This window comes from Varanus komodoensis, unplaced genomic scaffold (genome assembly GCF_004798865.1).
Source record: "Varanus komodoensis strain SLA01 unplaced genomic scaffold, ASM479886v1 scaffold4, whole genome shotgun sequence".
In the NCBI taxonomy this organism is placed as follows: domain Eukaryota; kingdom Metazoa; phylum Chordata; class Lepidosauria; order Squamata; family Varanidae; genus Varanus; species Varanus komodoensis.
Window position 1 is genome coordinate 38,598,150 of NW_025335941.1, and position 18,445 is coordinate 38,616,594.

The following is an 18,445-nucleotide window of genomic DNA, read 5'->3' on the forward strand; positions in this document are numbered from 1 at the left end:
ACTGCTACATCGGGGGATGTAGAGTCAACCTCGGATTCGTCCGAATCTGAATAATAAAGTGGATGGTCGCTCAAAGACGACGTTTCTGGGGAGGTTGGATGTCCCCCCTCCACATGCCTGGCCGTCGAAGGCGAATCTCTCGGGGCCGATGGGAGACGCACAATCCCGAGGGTAGTACGAATAAGATTGATAGCCACCCCAGTCTGGGAAGGCACCATATTTGCGCATCCTCCAGTCGTCACCCCGGTGTTCGGACGAGCGGCTGCAGTGCCTTGGAGGTGAAGGTGACTCCACAGGTGGCTCAGTCGTGGGCATTGGAGTCGGAGACCGTTCCCTCGGTGGGGAGTCTCTAATCTCACCATCAGAGATAGACTCCCGAAGCGGCTCCTCCACTTGTTGGGTTGGCACGCTCTCAGGCCGAATGAAAGGCCTGGGGGATCCCGGCGGTGTTACCTGTATAGTAAGTTGCAGGGCCGGTCCCGAAGGGATCAGTACCGTGGTGGCAGATGGTACCGCAAAAACAGATGAACCCGAGCCCCGGTGTTTGGGGCGATCGGGTTTCTTGGTCTTGTGAGCGGGTTTATCTGCCTTCTCCTTCCTCAGAACTTTACGAGTGGAAGGCTTATCCAAACCCGTGTGCTTGCGCTTCTCCCGTTTTTTGGCTGGGGAAGAAGGTGGCACCTGGGTCTCCGCTGGAGTAGTGCCTTCAGCAGAAGGACGCTGAGGAGCGGTCACAGTTGGGGTGGAGCGTGGGGGAGGTGGTGCGGCTGAAGAGGAACCAGGCCGTAAGAGCAGTTGGTCCGATTGCATCAAGGCCAGAGGAGCTTGCGGAGACGGTTCTCCCTGTTCTTCTGCGCTTGCTTGGTAAAGGCCAAGCAATGGCCGCACTTGTCAGTTCTATGCCCCTCGCCGAGGCAGAGGAGGCATAGATCATGTGGATCCTCAGGTGACATTTTGGATCCGCATGCGGTGCATTTGCGAAAGGCCGCTCGCTGCGCCATTGCGGAAAAAGAAGAAAAGATGACAGGATAGAGGGTAAGATAATATTTTCGGTTTTTTTGTTTGTTTGTTTGTTTTTTGAGAAGAAGAAAAAGAGAGGGATAAAGGCAAAAGGAACAGTAAGGACTCAAGATCTTAGCGAGGACGTTAACAGGCACGAGGCACAGCGAACGGCGGTCGCAAAGACTGAACAAAATGGCAGACACTCCGCTCTATTTATACCACGAAGGGGGAGGGGAGCGGAGTTTTCCTGCCAAAAACCGTTAGCTTTTTAATCTTCCGGCCTAGGCACTGCGCAGGCGCAGCACCCATATGTGATGCACAGAGGCCACGACGAAGAACTCTGCCCGACCATCCTCACAGCTGTGTATGACAATTTGTATATATTAATTTTTATAACATAAATAGTATTAGACAAACAGCTAATTTACAAGTTTATGATTTTAAGTCTTGAAGCAGAATTTTACTTTCTGTTTTCACCTTGAAATCCACAGCTGTAATCCTGTGCATACAAAACTGCGGCTTAGTTCTAAGTAAACTTGCATATGATTTCCCTGAATGCCATCTTACAATATTTTATAGAAAAACTCTAGACAAAGGATTTTAATGCCACAGTGGAGGATCCCGTCAATGAAATTGCCAGGCTAAAGTAGCCTTCTGCAACGTGGTACACTCTAGAGAGTTCTGACCACAATTCTGGCCATGCTGGCAGGGATAGATGAGAACTATAGCCTAAAACATCTGAAAGGCATAAACAGGAGGCTTCTGATTTAGACTTCTGCTTGTGGAAGAGAGGAAGAAGTGATGTTTGTTGATTCTTCCCCATTTGTATAGTCCCCCTCTACATGAAAAAACTGCTTCAAGGACATGGGTACGGTTTGAAAAAAGCAAGAGCGTAGCACAGGGGGCTACAAGTGGGGGAAATTGGGTTTCCTTTTCCGATAGCAGAAGTTTTCCAGGTTGAACTCCATGTAGGGAACACTACTGCCCTCAGAATGAAAGTATAGACCAAACCCAATGTAATTAGGAAGCATATATGTAGTGAACATTTTGTACACCAGAATGATTCTCAGCTTTTGGGTGACTTCTCTTGAGATTTCCACATAATTTCTGAAAATATGTAGTCTTGATTGAGTGCAATGGGTCTAAGTTTTCAATGCATGACCCTATGATGCATGAATTTATGCATTATTCCATACAATACGATGCTCTCCTTTGGTTTTTGTTGCTGATAATGGATTATCTTTTATCATTCTTTAACATTTTCAATAAAAAATGTGTGGGTACATTATTCTTCAAGATGCTCAAACTAAGCACCAGTCAGTTAACACAGAGATACATACTTGCATTTCTGACTTTCTCCTGTCTTCTACAAATTGAACTGGTCTCATCTATAAACTTAAGCAGTGTACTCATTTTGCACCTAGAGCTATAATTATTTTTGCTTAAATTTTAAAAACCTTTTGTTCATTTCCATGAGCCCACCTGATCCTTATATTACACTTGCTGTATTAAAACATTCATGCAGAACAAAGCACATTTATATGGATTCATAAGCAACACCCCTCTTCTTTCTTATACCCCCACCCTACTTTTGAAAGACTAGATGTACATCAGTAGCAAGATTCTTTTAAAACTACCCTTGGTTTTCAATTTCTAATATCTGTCTTATTCCCTTTTTTCTTTTTATTCCATAATCAATCTAATCATACTATAACTCTTATTTCTGACACATGGTAAAATCTGTTGATTTTATTTTGGATCAGGTGAAACTTTCAAGGATCTCCCTTCCTCAAGGATATATTGGGCCTATATGAATCAGTAGTAGGAAGAGAATCGGGGTCTGAAGTGGAAGACAGTCTAAAGAGGACTAATGTATGCTGTAGAAGTTATACAACTCTTTGAACCCTGACCAGTATGCCTACCACTCTCCCTGGCAAAAATAAATATTTATACTTTTAATCCTGTAAACGGCCTATCCTCTTGACAGCAGTCTTGGTACTCCAACTCAACCTACTTATGAATTTCTCAAATAACTAGATAAAAAGGACTTCTGCCACAAAGTTTATATCAGATGAGTGAGTTTAAAGAATCAAAATAAATGTTTTACTTATTAATTGTAGCCCACTCTTTTATCAAAACTGGTATTCAGGGCTGTTTACAGGTATAATTAAAATGGATCCAATTAAATAATATATTAACATATGTGACAAAACAGCAATTACAGAAAAAATATAAAAATAGCATCCAACCGAAGTTACAGGTCAAAGGTCTTTCTGGATAAAATGGATTTTGACTGTCAGCAAGCACTTCTAGTTGCCAACGAAACCTGAGCATTTGGACAATCATTTATCAGGTTTTCACATACTTGTATATATTAAGTTCCATGGGAGATAAGATGGAATCCTGGTGTTGAACAGGAATCCCCTAAGACCAGCTTCTGATATTGCCCATCCAATTTGAGAGCACTGTGCAAGAGTGCTGTCCAGTTGCACCTTCAGACAAATACCTCAGAAAGATACCACAGTGGAGGGCATTAAAAGCTTCCTAAAGCAATAACAAGGGCATACTCCACCTGACCCAATCCCAGTATAGATCATTTGCTAAGGAGACTAAAGCACTGTCTCTCCAGTATATCAGCCTGAAACCAGATAGAAGTAGATCTTGTTTCTCTCTTTACTCAACACTATACCTTCCCTGAAGAAGGTAAAAAGGACATCTACTCAGAATAGGGCCTTCTCTGCGGTGGCACCCAGATCATGGAATGTGCTCCCTGGAGAGGTTTGCCGAGTTTATACTCTTTTTGTTGCCAGGTCAAAACCTTTTCATTTAACTGTTATATTAAAAAGTAGGATTTTAATGTAACAGTCGTGTTTTACTTAATTTATTTTTATAGGCTTTATGTTATTTATTTATTGTTTTAATGTATTTGATTTTAATTGATTGTAAGCTGTCCTAAGATGCATAAGGGATGGCATATAAAAGTTTTAAATAAAGAAATATACTGAAGGCAGTGAGTCAGGATGACAATCTAAACTAGCCTTCCCCAATATTTTACCCTCCAGGTGTTTCAACTTCCATAAGTTCTAGTCAGAATGACCAATGGTCCATAATTCTGGAAGTTGCAGTCCAAAAAATCTGAATACCACCAAATTGGGAAAGACTGGTTTAAATATTAAACTCTCCCACATGCAACACTAGCAACAAAGGTTTATGGGTTTGTCAGTCCTGCTGAGAATGCCCTGAGCATGCGTCTGCAAAGCCAGGGACTCTTCTTGCAGAGGAGCAATAGCATTATTATTCAGAATTAATTTAGTATGCAAGGTGCACAATTGTAGATGCAGCCTCTGAGGGAGTAAAAGCAGTTGCAAGCTCAATGCCCACCTCCTGCAGCTCAACCTTTGGTGATTTGGACACTGCTATGCTGGCCGTCTTTAGACTAAAGCTCAAAACTAAGTTTAAAATGAACTAGTATCAGATATGCTCACCATGCTATCTCCAACCAAACAGCAACTTTAAAAAAACCAATAAAAACAAAAGCTACAATAGCTAAGGCATAAGAGCAGCATTTTATTCAGCTACAGAAAACCATTCCATTTCTAAACACACAACAAACTTAGAAGAATAACTGGAGAACTTTGAAAACCAAAACTTTCTTAAGGGATCTGAAATAGAGAATAAAGGTTTTCTTGAAAAACCAATTAGAATTAGATGCGGAATCTCCTAAACCTGTTCAGAGTGATAGAACTTGCAGACCTCACACCCAGTTCAGTCTGAGTGGGACATATCCTAAGGATATTATACCCAGGACTATGAATAAGTTTATACTGGATTTGGTTTATACTGGAGAGTACACTGGAGAGTTTATACAGGGTGAGTTCATGCTGGAGAAAGAACAAGTTTATACTGAAGAGGGCACAGAACATGCCTATGGAATGCGCTCCCCAGAGAGGTCTGCCTGGCGCCATCGTTATTTGTTTTTTGGTGCCAGGTTAAGAACTTTTTATTTCAGCAATATTTTAATAAGTTTAATATTGTCTCCTAGATGTTTTTAGCTGTAGCCAGTGTGGGTTGGTAATTTATTCTTGTTATATTTTATGTTATTTCATTTATGTAAGCCGTCCTGAGGCTTTTGTGACAGGATGGCATATAAATATTCTAAACAAACAAACAAACAAACATGTGGCACTTCAAATTTCAAGGTAATTTCACAATTATCATCTGAAATTAATAAAATATGCAATATTTTAGTCCTGTAAGATATAGGCTTCATATAGCAAACTATCCTCACAGAAGGAGACTGCATCCCAAAACACCTGGAGAGCAGTAAGGTTGAGGAAGGCTGAATTAAGCAGTATTCAGTGTTGCACTGCACATATATTTTTGTGCACATATTCTGAAATTTAGCTAAAAGTTTTCATCTTCAGTTATTCACTTTATAAAATATATGATCTAGTCAAAACACGTAATACAATAAAAATACAAGTAACAACAGACTCCAAATTCAACATAAAAGAATGAAACAAAAGCAAACACAAATAAAAATCAAGATGCTTGAACCAGTAACCTAGGCAGTAATCATGAACAATAGAGAAATGTTAACATGTTTTAAAGACTTGGGAAAAGCATCTTATCTAGACACTGAAAAGGCACCAAAGGGGAACCAGGGAGGCTTATCTCAGGAGACTATCCCAAAAGTAGGAGGCCATCATTGAAAAGGCCCTCTTTTCAAACTGAAAGGCCAATTGGAGAACAACCTTGGCTAATAATCTTATGGCTGGTTGTTACTTTAGATACTTTAGATACTTTATATATGGAAAGCAGTATTACTTTAGATACTCAAATCCCAAGATCCTGGCCAGAATATGAAGAAGTTTTCCTGTATCTTAGCTAAGAGACTCAACACATTTATCTCATATTCCATCCATCTAGACCAGGCAAGAATCATCCCCACAAAGCATCTGGAAGAATATGAAAAGTGCCCCAGACGTAATTCATCATAGCAACAACAAATTACAGGCTGCACTGATGGCCTTAGATGCTGAAAAGGCAATTGATTACCTTGAGTGTATGATTTTGAGTCATTTACTCTATAAAGTGTGCTCTGGCCCAGTTTTGAAATGCTAACAGTGGGCTTTATAAATATCTGTAAGCTGTGACTGAAGTTACTGATCAAATATCCTCTTTTTTATTTCTGTCAAAAACACTAGGTAAGAAAGTCCTTGCCTAACGTTTTGCTTATCAGTTGATATTTTTTTTTGCCGCAGAATGACACTCTGCAACAACTGTTGATTGCACAGAAATTGTACTAAGCATTTTATCAATGTATTGTCTGATGATACTCTATTCATTCCCTCTGACTACAAGATATGAACTTCTGACTTACATGAATGGGATTATGTTTAAAACATTTCTATGTTTAAAATAAAATATCAGAAACTCTGTACATAAGCATGCTATCCAAAGTAGCAAAGTCATTACAGTTTATTGGATTATTAAGTCTTGAGTATACTTAAGAGTGCAATGTATTTCTGACTGGAGCAACCTGCAAGATAGTAATTATGGACCTTTACTGAACCAATGACAGTCCTTTAAAATGTAGACAAATTCTACCTACCCTGATAGGAAGGACAGCTATGATAAATTTTTATAGCTTGTACAAACTCAATGCAACACAATTCCTTCATTAAAACATTACAGGTTACAGAACAATCTAAATCAAAGTAGTGTTTTTCCTGAGATGTGGGAAATACATCTTCCAATTTAAAGAGTTGAATATAAACCGAAACCTCCTCACTGTCAGGATCTGGATTGCTCTGGTGGCCAGAACCAGAACCACCACCATAGTATTTGAACGATTGGCCCCAGGCCCTGTTTGAGCTCTCAACCTCCTGATGAGTGCTAGCAGGGAACTCTGGGGGAAGAGCTATACAACAGAAAGCTCTTTCCCCCAGACATGTCTTCAGCATCACAGGTCTTTCTGGTCGCTGAAGTGGCTGCATTTTGCCTGGTCTGGGCCTTGTCCTGCCTTGCTTGCTACAGTATGTATCCTGACATGCCATACCGCCTTGGCAATGCAGGTTTTCCTGTTTGCTGTAGAGCCTGTATCCCTGCTTGCTGGCTGTAGTGTGGTTCAGCTCTTGCACCTTGTCTGACCCTTGCTTCATTTGGTGCTTGTTTTATCCTGCTTTGCCATGTTGCTTCAGCAATGCAAGTTTGCTTGCTAGCTGTGGTTCAGCTCCTGCATCTGACCCTTAGCTTACCTTGCTGTGTATGCTGCCTCAAGGTACCTGCACCTCTGTTTGACTTCCTGTTCTTGACGTTTGGCTTATTTTTGACCACATCCTTGTTCTGGACCTCAGTCTGTTCTTGGACTATGACTTGAACTTGCTTTTAAACCTTGTTTTTGGACTTTGGATTCTGAGTCTCCTCAAATTGTTGTCCTGGTCTTGGTGTCTTGTCTCTGCTACCCACATCCACCTTCCTTCCTTAATTTCAGAAAAGCCTTTGACCTTATCCTCAGAATGGCTCTTGATGCTTGAAGACTAGATGGCAGGAACACTGAACCATTCATAATTGGTCTGCTCATTTTGCCTGTCACTTCCTGACCAGGTCAAGAAACTCCATCGCCTCTCTCCAACTCTGAAATGTCTCCTTCCTTTGCCAAGGTTGGGCTGGTTGTTACGCTCTGCCTGAAAAACTTCACTAGATAATCTTAAAACTGCCAAGCCATCTGACCTTCTCCTTTCTCTAAAGAATTGGGCAAATCTATCTAGCGGACTGGAATGAGCCAGAGCTGGGCCCCCTACCTGCACAAGCATCCATGCCTACAAATGAAATTCTTTCCAACTGGGGCAGTTTCTGTTAACTGTTAACCCTACTTCGTGCATTAAATGGGCATTTGCAGCACAAGTGATTGTTTGCAGTGATACGCTGCATTGTGACAAGGGGATATATAATAGTATGTTAACCTCGGTGTATAATTCAGGAAAAAAATCTAGAAATGGAGGTGGATGATTGGCATAAAATCTAGAAATTTATTTAACTCTTGTTGTGAGAACACAAAAGAGCCACTGTAAGAGCCATTATACAAATCCTGTCCTAAGTGGTGTCCTAAGTGGTACATGATTCCACCTCAGATGATTTTTAAACCTGAACTACAAGGAGGTTTATCCTGGAAAGGGTATAACTATAACTGCACTTTTACACATGTTAAGAATTTGAGATATTAACAGACTTTTTGGCTTACTCTACTGGGTAGTTGTATCATAGGTACCACACTTCCAGTAGATCAGAACTACATTACACAGCATTTTAAAATCATGGGCTGAGATCCAAGATAACTTACATCACTGCTTCATATTTACTGCAACTAAATCTAAAATTGGAATACCCCTCATCCTGCACAATTTTTGAATTGTTTGGCATGCTTACACACAAAGTTAATGTTAGCTTGGGCAGAATTAAATCAGAATGCTTTCTGTGTGCTAGGGGTCCACTTAACTAAATATACCAGATCTCAAAACAGTTCAGCAAGGAAACAGTTCAGTTTCACTAAATATTTTAGTCCCTAACTTAGCTTTGTAATTTACTTTTGCTAACAAAAAATAAAAATAAAAACAGGATTGGCCCATGCATTTACTTGCAAGGCACTGCTTTTATTTTGTGCTGTAGATTTTGCTTACTGTTTATTTTGTGTAGATGTTTTTAATTACATCAATTTAGTAATTATCCACATTTATGCTATGGTTATTACTTGCAAAAAAAGAAAAATTGTTTGAAATTCTTTACATAAAACAAGTTTAAATAATTTTTAAAAAACAAAATAAATTGATGGTATTTCTTGAATGACAAGGGTCCATAGCGCAGTGGTAGAACAAATGCTTTGCTGACAAAAGATCAGTTTTCAAGTTAAAAGGATCTGTTATGTGAAATACCTCTGCCTGTGGATGGAAAAACTCTGCCAGTTGGAGCAGACAAATGGCCCAGATGTAGAAATAGTCAGATATTATATAAAGCCGGTAAGAGCTGGGAAGCCTGGTATTACATTGGACCATGTCTATTTTGCACATAACCAACAGAAACTCTTTTCTGTTCTCTTTTCAAGGGCTTCTTCAGTTTTGTTTTCTGTTTTTAAGTGAAGAATACTCCTAACTTGAAAAGTAGTTTTCATATAAACAAGGAATTTCTCATGCTGGAGAAATTATTTAAAAGGAAATCACACCAGGACAAATAACAAAGGTGGCTTAAAATTGCATAAGTGAATCAACTCTTCAATTTTCCAAATAATTTATTCTGCATATTTTATGAAGTTATCAAATCACAATTAAATTATCTTTAGAAATCCTGCCAGATAAAGAATCATTTCCTAAACCAATCTACCTTAATCCTCTGGGATGACTGATTTCTAAAGGAACTGTTTTCAGGAGCATATTGTGCACAAAGATACCCTAGATCATGCTGGTTTTCAGTGCAAGAAATACACAAACACAACTGCATACACTCAGGGTTGAGTACAGGATGAATACGTTTTTTTCACAGAACTTTGTGTTGCTGTTGAATCATGCATTCTTGCATTGTGTGAACCCAGCTATGCTAACAAACTATGGTTTGTTAGCCATAAACAAGAACTCATCATTTGTCACTGAGTTATAAACTGTGAGTTGTTTGCAGTTAATAAACCATGGAATCTTCTTGGGACTTTCACCGTTTTCCCCTGTGGGTAAAATGTTTTCAGGCTTTTCTTTGTCTATGACCCTGTCAGGCTACCAGGTTCTTTTAGATACTGCTTCCTCAGACTTGGACTACTGTCTTATCTTGCCTTGGAACACAGCCTTCACTGGAAGCTTCCACCCTTTCTTTAGCCCCACTTCTGTAACAGGAAAGGTAAAATATTTTAGACACAGATATTCTCTGACATAATGTACTGTGAAAATGATGCGGTGGTCCTTGCATGCCAGATTGCAGTAAACATGAGAAACCTATGCCATACCTACAGTATATTTCATTTTATTAAGTCTTGATTAACTGATTAATTTTTGATTAGAAATGCTACTGTACTGAATAAATATCTCAAAGCATTCAGGAACACAATGAAACTCAGGCAGATTTCCCATGGCTCATATTTTAAGGAGTATGAATCATTAGCCCTCCATGGAATTAATTTATCCCATTTCTTCCATTATTTATTAGCCTGAGGGGGCAAGGTCTCAGGACCCAAAGTAGCTTCAAGTTTTTCACCATCTGTGCTGAAGTGAAGCCAATGCAAATTCTACCTTCATCTCTGCACTTTTATGCCTCCTGCAATATTTCATTTCACACTTGTGATCTCTATGTTGTAAAAACAATAAAATATGCACATTTCATTAGCTTGGAAGAACCATTTGTGATATGCAATGAGAAACTGTTCTTGAAGTAACTCAAACTATAGGAGTTTTAAGAAGGGTCAAGAAAACTGGCTATGAGGTGGTTGACAACTGTATATCTTCAACAACCACAATGCCACATTTTACAAGACAGGGAATTCATATCACAGTCCTATCCTTGAATTATGCCTGATAGGTAAGATAGTTTTACACCTAAAATTTGTAGCCTAATACCTGTTACAGCATATCACCATAATACTGGCATAATGGTGCTATAAAGACCACCAGAGTGAAAAATAGTAATGAGCAAAGTTTAGAGAGTGGCAAAAAAGGGTAATTCAGAGGTAGTCCACACAATTGTCCAATTATTTTGCACAAGGTGAAAATAGAGCACACATAATCTAATAAAGTACTGTGATTGTTTTGTCCTAATAATTATACCCTAAGAGTGCACTGGTTTATGATTGAAGATGAAATGGAGAAACTGTTGGTGTATAATTGTAAGCTAAGCTTCAGGGCTCAAGGAGCTATGCTTTCCTTAAGCAAAATCTAAACAAACAAAAAACTAACAAATCAAGATTTATCCCACATATGTAATACATTTTTCACCATGCATCCTGAATTGTTTCTATCATGTTTCCACAAATTATTTCAACACTGCAGAATGCTTTTAGGCATTTGGCTTCTATAGGGTCCAAACCAGGAGAGAAGTATGAATATAGTAGGACTTTTTGTCAACCAGGTACAAAACTCAAATGGGGAGAGATTCTTTAAATGTGCCTTAGCACACAGCTGCAGGAAAGTTTTTGATAGCTTTTAACCCTTTGGAAAAGAGGAATACCATCTACAAAAATGTGCCAACTCCATGAAGAAAGGTTATAACATCTTGGAATGCTAGCTTAGAAAATGTGTGAGCAAAGGGACACATGATACATATGTACAAAACTATGCATGGTGTGTGCAAAACCATTAGGGAGAGAGCTTTCCCTTTATTTAATATCAGACCCCATAAGCTGATTAGCTTATCTGGACAGTACAATTTCTCCACTCAGTGCATTACTAAACTAGGAATTCACTTCTACAAGATGTAGTGATGACCACTAGCTTGGAAGCCTTTAAAAAAGACTGGACAAATTCATAGCGCAGAAGCTATAAATGCCTACTAGTAGTGATGATTGCATACCACATTCAGTATCAGAGGCAGTACGCCTATGTACACCAGTGGCTGAAGGACATGGGTGGGAGTGTACTCTTGCACTTATGTCCTGCTTGTTGGTTTTTAGCGAGTAACTGTTAAACCGCTGTGTGAATCAAATGCTGGACAAGATGGACCCTTGGTCTGATCCAGCATGGTTCTTTTTATGAAGTTCCCAGACAGTGCTATGTAACAATACAATAACAGGTCTCACCTCACATTCTAAGAACCAAATTAAAGAAATGATTTGATTATTATCAAGTATTTATAAATTTATGATCAAGTATAATAAAATGGATTTTTAATTGTGAAAAATGTGAACTTTGGACACTCTTAGGTGAGTTTGCTTAAGAATGCTGCAGTTAGCTAACAATTAAGTCCTATAGAACTTAGTGGGGCTTGCTTATGATGATTCAAGCACAGAATTGCATTGTGACTATCTTTGCTTGATAATTCCTTGACTATTCTTTTTAGAAATAACTAAAAATTCTTAGATTAGATTAGAATTCTACTTAACTTATTCTAGATAGTATCATTCTTGTTAGAGGAGTGAAGTTACACTCTGTAACTTCTGTACACTTTTTCTGTTACCTGCAAACAAAACTGTTGCTTATAAACTAAAGCAACAAGAACACTAGCAAAACAAAACTTACAGTATCATATTTGACGCTGTACATTTGTCAATGATAGACTTCAACACCAGCATGAGAACATCTTATATGAAAATAAATGACATATATGTGATACAACCCTAGCTATTGTTTTTAATTCCAATTCATTATTGTAGAAGAGTCTGAATAACATAAATCAGAGATTCGAGTTTGTGAACAATTTGTATGCCATTTGTGAATTTTCACATGCACTTAAATGAAGATCATAGATGATAAATTATTAAAACAAAAGAGGAATTTAGTGCCTCTTTTGAAGAGTCTCAATGTAAACCTCTTACTGCTGTTCATTATTTGGTGACAAAGTTTAGCAAAAAACATTTTTTATTTTCCCAGGTCTAGTAAAAGTCAGTGTTTTATTCTGGTGAGTGAACATTCAGAGTTCTTGGTATGTATGCTTTAGTTACTTTAATGTTTCAGTTTCTTATACATTTGTATGTGTGGCTTGAACACAGAAGACAAAACATATTCTCTTAAAAATCATTATTCTAGAATAGAAGTATCCTTTGAAGCCTGGCATTATGATGTTAGAGATGCACCAAATAATCTGGCATGCCTATATGCCACATCACATTCACTTAGGCCTTGCTAGTTTATTTTATCTTACATGCAAACTTGAATGAAAGTGCAAAAGCCCACACTGTTCCCCATCTGTTCTATACAATATCCATAGACATAATGGAGAGACATTGGACTCTCTAATCTATAGTCTTCAAAAGGCTCAGTCATATATAAAAACAAATAAACAACAAATACACTTGAGAACCAGTGTGGTATAGTGTTTAAGGGAACTTCCTAGTACTCAGAAGTTCTGGTTCTTGTTCATGTTCAGCCATGAAGCTAATTGGGTGACTTTTGGCTAGTCACAGCCCAACTTACCTCACAGGATAAGTTGGAAGGGTAAGATAAGGAGGAGAGGGAATATTATGTAAGCCACACAGAGTTTCTTGAAGGGAAAAATGGGGTGTATAAAAATAAATAATTCTTAAAACTCACATAGTGGATGCATCCTCCATTGCTCCCATTTTACCAGTTGTTTACAATATTCTCTTAGTGCTTAGATTTGCTGCTTAGCTAAATACTCACTTTGCTAAAGAAAATGTTAAATGTCTATTGATTTACCTAACAAAACTCATGGGGACAGGCTGACACTGGAACTACTGATCAAGTCAGATTCATACCTCCAAAATTCATGCTATAATCAAACTGCTAAATCATAGGGCTTCAGGCAAAAATAATTCAAATGTGGCATCATGGTCCTTGGTCTCATTATGACAAACATAGTTAAGTCTGAGAATACAAGTATTCCATAATAGAATGTATTATCCACAACTTTTGCTGTATTGGTTTATATTTTCAGAACTTGTTTTATCCAATTTTAGTGAAAATGAATGTGTTATGTAAATGTACACACAGAAACAGGTGTTTGTTATTGGCAGTGTGATAGAAAACCAAGTGATAATAAATAAATAAGAATCACAATCACGGTGACAACTTCATTTGGTGCATACATGCACTTTTTATTAATCTGTTCATTCTAACAGAAAAATTATATTTAAACTAATCTCTAGGCTACATAGCCCTTTTTTGGCAACACTCCTATAAATTCTTCATAACACAGAAGATTTCATAATTTAATTTTCATATCTTGAAGGAAAGAGAGGAGGAGATTGAACCAGACTGTAGCCAATGAAGATTGGTAGAGCTAAACTCATTTGCCACATCTCAGGATCTCCCCAAACCAGTAAGATATACTGGCTTCAGTTTAAAAAGAATCCTTAAAAGCCAACCAAACAAACATATTTTAACAATGCTTTTGTCTACTTACATAAGAGCCACCATGTAATGGAATCACCGAGATGCCAAGAGGGAAACTTTAACATCTGCTCATAATGAACTTCAGTCAGAAATAAAGGGAAAACTTCAAAGAAGTTTTCTCTCCCTGTGGCTACGACATACATATTCCTATTTTGTTTCATCACTGGCTCTGTGCATTCATAGGCAATTACATTTCATTGTTGAATTCTCATAGTATGGCATGTCCAATGGAGGATGGCCCAAGATGACCTTAAGCAAGCAGCTTGCACTAAATTTCCATGCAGATGTGTGCCTTTCTTTCCTCTTCTCCCCAACCCATGCTTCATTCTCTGTATAGTTTGCTGTATAGTCCACAATGATTTTATAAAATAACAGACATGTGGTGGGAGGGCATCTTGTAAACAATCCAGTCCAGTCTTTCTCAGCCTTGTGCCTTCCAGATGCATTTGGACTGCAACAACTAGAATTCCCATTAATTGGTCCTGCTGGATGAGAATTCTGGGAGTTGCGGTTCAAATGCATCTGAAGGCCACCAAGTTAGGGAAGGCAGATCTAGTTCAACACCCTCCATAATGCATGGGAACCAGAACTTGAGCATTTTTAGGAATGGCTGTCCCACATTTGCTTGAAGTACCAGTAAAGGATAGCCCAGCACACCTCTAACTGGTTCTATTGTTGAAGTGGTCTTAATGCAAAGAGGTTTTTCCTAATATTCAACCAGAATCTATGTTCCTGTAAGTTAAAGGCATTAGAACAAATCTATGCTCTTTTCTATGTGACAGCTACTTAGGTATTTAAAGAATGCTATCCTATTCTCTCTCAGACTTCTCCAGATTAAACATACTCAGTTCTTTCCATTTCATAGGAAGTACTGCCAAACCAGACATTCTTATCCCAAAACTGTACATTTATTATTATTCTCTGTTGAATTTCATTTTAAGTTTCATCCCAGTATTCCATTCTACCCAATTAATTTTGAACTTTAATCCTGTCTTCTGAATTGTTAGCTAGTTTTTCCCTTATTGAAAATTTGATAAGGCTTCTCTCTACCTCTTCATCTATAATTTGTCATCATTCATACGCATGTTCAAACATACCAGGCTCATGACAAAGTTCTGCAGACCCCATTTAAAAATTTCTCCCTGTCTGACAACAGAAAATTGATAAGCACTCTTTGAGCAGGTTTTTGAAACCCCAATAGTATTATAATTTAGTACATATTTAATCAATTTGTTGTTTAAAATATCATGGGAGAAACTGTCAAATGCTTTCCTGAATTCAAGATAAATAATATCAACAGCATTCCCATAATCCACTAGGCTAGAAACCTGAGTAAAAACAAATCTGACATGATTTACTTTGGCAAATCCTACAAATCACTGCATTTGTAGTTGTTATCAAGATGCTTGTTAACTGAACCCTTTATAATCTGATCTAGTATCTTGACTAGTAACTAAATCAGAGGAGCTATTCTGTAGTTTTTTGGAAAGTTGTTTCCCCTCTTTTGGAAGACTGAGACAATTGGTGCTTTTGTGTTGTGGCAAATGGTATTTTAAAGGTAAACAGTATTTGTCATAGTAGCAAAACCTGTACACCCCATAGAGGACCATTGCGTAGCAGCAGTGATGGGTAGCCCTCTGGACAGTGGATGGTAGGGTATGATCTGCTGTCCTTCCTGAACTGTTCACTGAACCACATGACTAGTGGTAGAAAGTGACAATGCCCTGGAAACTGAAAACACAATTCACTATCTTTTTAATATATCCCCAATATACCCCTTGAAAAATAAAAATATTGTCTTTTATTGACACATCCAACACTGCACAAATTTGGTTCTGTTTTAAACTTGTTTTGCTTCTAGTATATGTAACTGGAAACTTGGATAGACGAGACAATTTGCACAGTTCTTGGCTTGCATTCTAGGTCGTTACGTACCTAGAAATATTCTCTATTTATAATCTTCAAAGCAAATTCATTAATGTTTCAAGGAGGAAACTCGGAGCTGTTAAAGCATAACACTTTGCACTACACAAAAGAGATGCAACTTGGAAGAACTCATAACCTTCTGGGTTTCATTACTCAGCTGCCCAGCTGTACGTGAGAAAAACAGGTGACTTTGGTTTGCAGCAGTTAACAAGCTTTTATTTTAAACTACAACTTTGTTTATATTTAACTAGTCAAAATTGGAAGCTGGATTCCATTAGATGCAAAACTCACTAGCTTGTAACTGTCAGCTGCATTCATTTAGCACAGAAACAAGGGCTGATTCACATTTAAATCTCCCAAAATGGTGGAGTTCCATAACCAAACAACAGAGTATATGCTCTGAATGGAAAAGGTCCCATTTTCAGTTCCTGACATCTCTTGTTAGTGCTAAGAAAGACTGTTCTCTGAAATCCCAGTAACCTATAGCTAGTGGATCCAGCAGACAATATTGGGCAAGATGAAACAACTGACTCAGTATAAGGAAGATGTTTATATTCTTATGCAAGCTCATACCAATGCATGAGACCAATTATACTGCATATTATGGGAATGTCTATTTCAGTAAGCAGTACCCAGTTCAGCACTAGCACTAATTAAAATCATGTTCTACTAGCTAAAGCAACATCTAGCACAACAGCAATAGCATCTGCTAGCACAACAGGTTTCCCTGGAAAACCCATAATCAGAACAAAGGCAACTGTACTTGCACTACAGATCATTTACACGAGAGTAGTGTAATTTACAAATTGGATACTGTCCGTGATATATTTTCATCACAGCTTACCACCACATCGAGTAAAACAGAAAAATCATCACCAGACCATGATCTACCCATTCCCATGTTATGAAACATTCGACAAACTGCTGGAATGTGTCAAAAGACAAGTTTCAGGATCAACCAAGGATATAGACTGGAGAAGCAAATAGGATAGGATCAGAATAGAACAAGCAAATATATAAGGAATCAACCAGAGGCCACAGGGTTAGAATTAACACTCTGGATAGCACTATCTGTCCATTTACAAGCCAATGCTATGGCTGTTTACTCAGAAGTCCACATGTTTGAAGAAACTTATTTTTATAATAGCTATGCTGCAGCCCTCTTTGCCAACCCAAAGATGGGACATGGCACTGTACTTGTCTGGAACATGAAGGCTACAGTCTGGGACATCACCACTGTCACAGCTCTTCCCCCTCCTTTCAACAATATTTAGCTTTGCAGAAGTTAAATGGAAATAAACAAAGTTATAATACTGGCTATTAGGGAAACACAGCTTAATGATATGAGGTTGATTCTAAACCTAATACTTCTTTTCTTTATCAAGCTAAAAAGAGCTGACGAATCCTGATGCTTCACCTTTGGTCTACCCTCTTAACAAGATGCCATATGACTGGACTAAGGAGGCTGAGTCTGTCTCTTCTCATATCAGCTTGTTCATTAAACTTTTCACTGAATTTGAAACTGTCTGATTCTCACTGCTCAGCTCTAGGTCCACTAGCCTTGCTGACAATTAGCTGAGAAATGCAGCAGCAACTCACCAACTTTTGAATCAAAATTCAAGCCAGCAACGTTTGAATGCTGTATCATAGAAGAGATGGGTCTAATCTCTATATCTATCTTGCATTCCTCATCCAAGAGGTCCTTCTGTAAAACTAGTTGCTGACCATGGAGGCAGGAAATGTATTAGAAGATTAGGTAGAACCAAGCAGCAGTAAGAAACATAGAAAATCAAAGAAAAGAATGGAAAACAGTGATAAATGTTCTTGAAACAATGAGTGGGTCAGACAAATGAAGGAGCTGCAGATGGGAGACAGACTTAGAAAGCAAGTGATAGAAATTCAAAGACAGCAAAATTACAAAATGAGCAGAACTTAGTCAGAATGAAGGCAATTGGTGGGAAAGGATGCCAAAGTTCACAGAGATAAAGTTAGTGGAAAGGAAGGAAAAAGGAAGGTATTTGGGAAACAAAGGAATGTTCATGAGAAGTGAAGCCAACACTAATGACACATCAGTAAAGATGGGATGGGGTGATGCAACATATACAGAGGCAGTGTTAGATTTGTGGCAGGTAATGTTGAATGTATCTTTCCAATTAAGACAGGTTAATTATATGTATTATTATGCATTTATTGCAGAAGTAGGTCAATTAAGATCTAGCATACATCTGTGGCTATTCTGTAGTAGAACAGTAGATCTGCAAGAGTTTCTAACTTACACTTTTTTAATAATAGCAACAACCCCCCCCCCCAAAAAAAGTCCCATTTCACTTTGTCATCACTGACTTAAGTGGCTGAAATGATGAAGCATGAAAATGGGATGACTAGGAATGGAATTGTATAGGAATGGACTGTATGCTTATTTTTGTTACTGAAAACATTACTAGGCTGAGCATGTTCAGTAACATCATGTTTCT

General features: G+C 38.2%; 2 protein-coding genes across 18 annotated transcripts in view; both read right to left on the reverse strand.

The window, feature by feature from the left end:
* The window catches only part of LOC123029266, a 4,457-nt gene extending 3,856 nt beyond the window's left edge, over positions 1-601 (reverse strand). The window contains exon 1 of the mRNA XM_044442019.1: positions 30-601. Within this exon, the coding sequence (XP_044297954.1) occupies positions 30-362 (333 nt within the window). The 5' untranslated portion in view covers positions 363-601. The remainder of the gene's footprint in view (positions 1-29) is intronic.
* ZBTB20 (zinc finger and BTB domain containing 20) overlaps positions 1-18,445 on the reverse strand; it is a 635,479-nt gene that overhangs the window by 401,074 nt on the left and 215,960 nt on the right. The gene's annotated exons all lie outside the window — the stretch shown is intronic.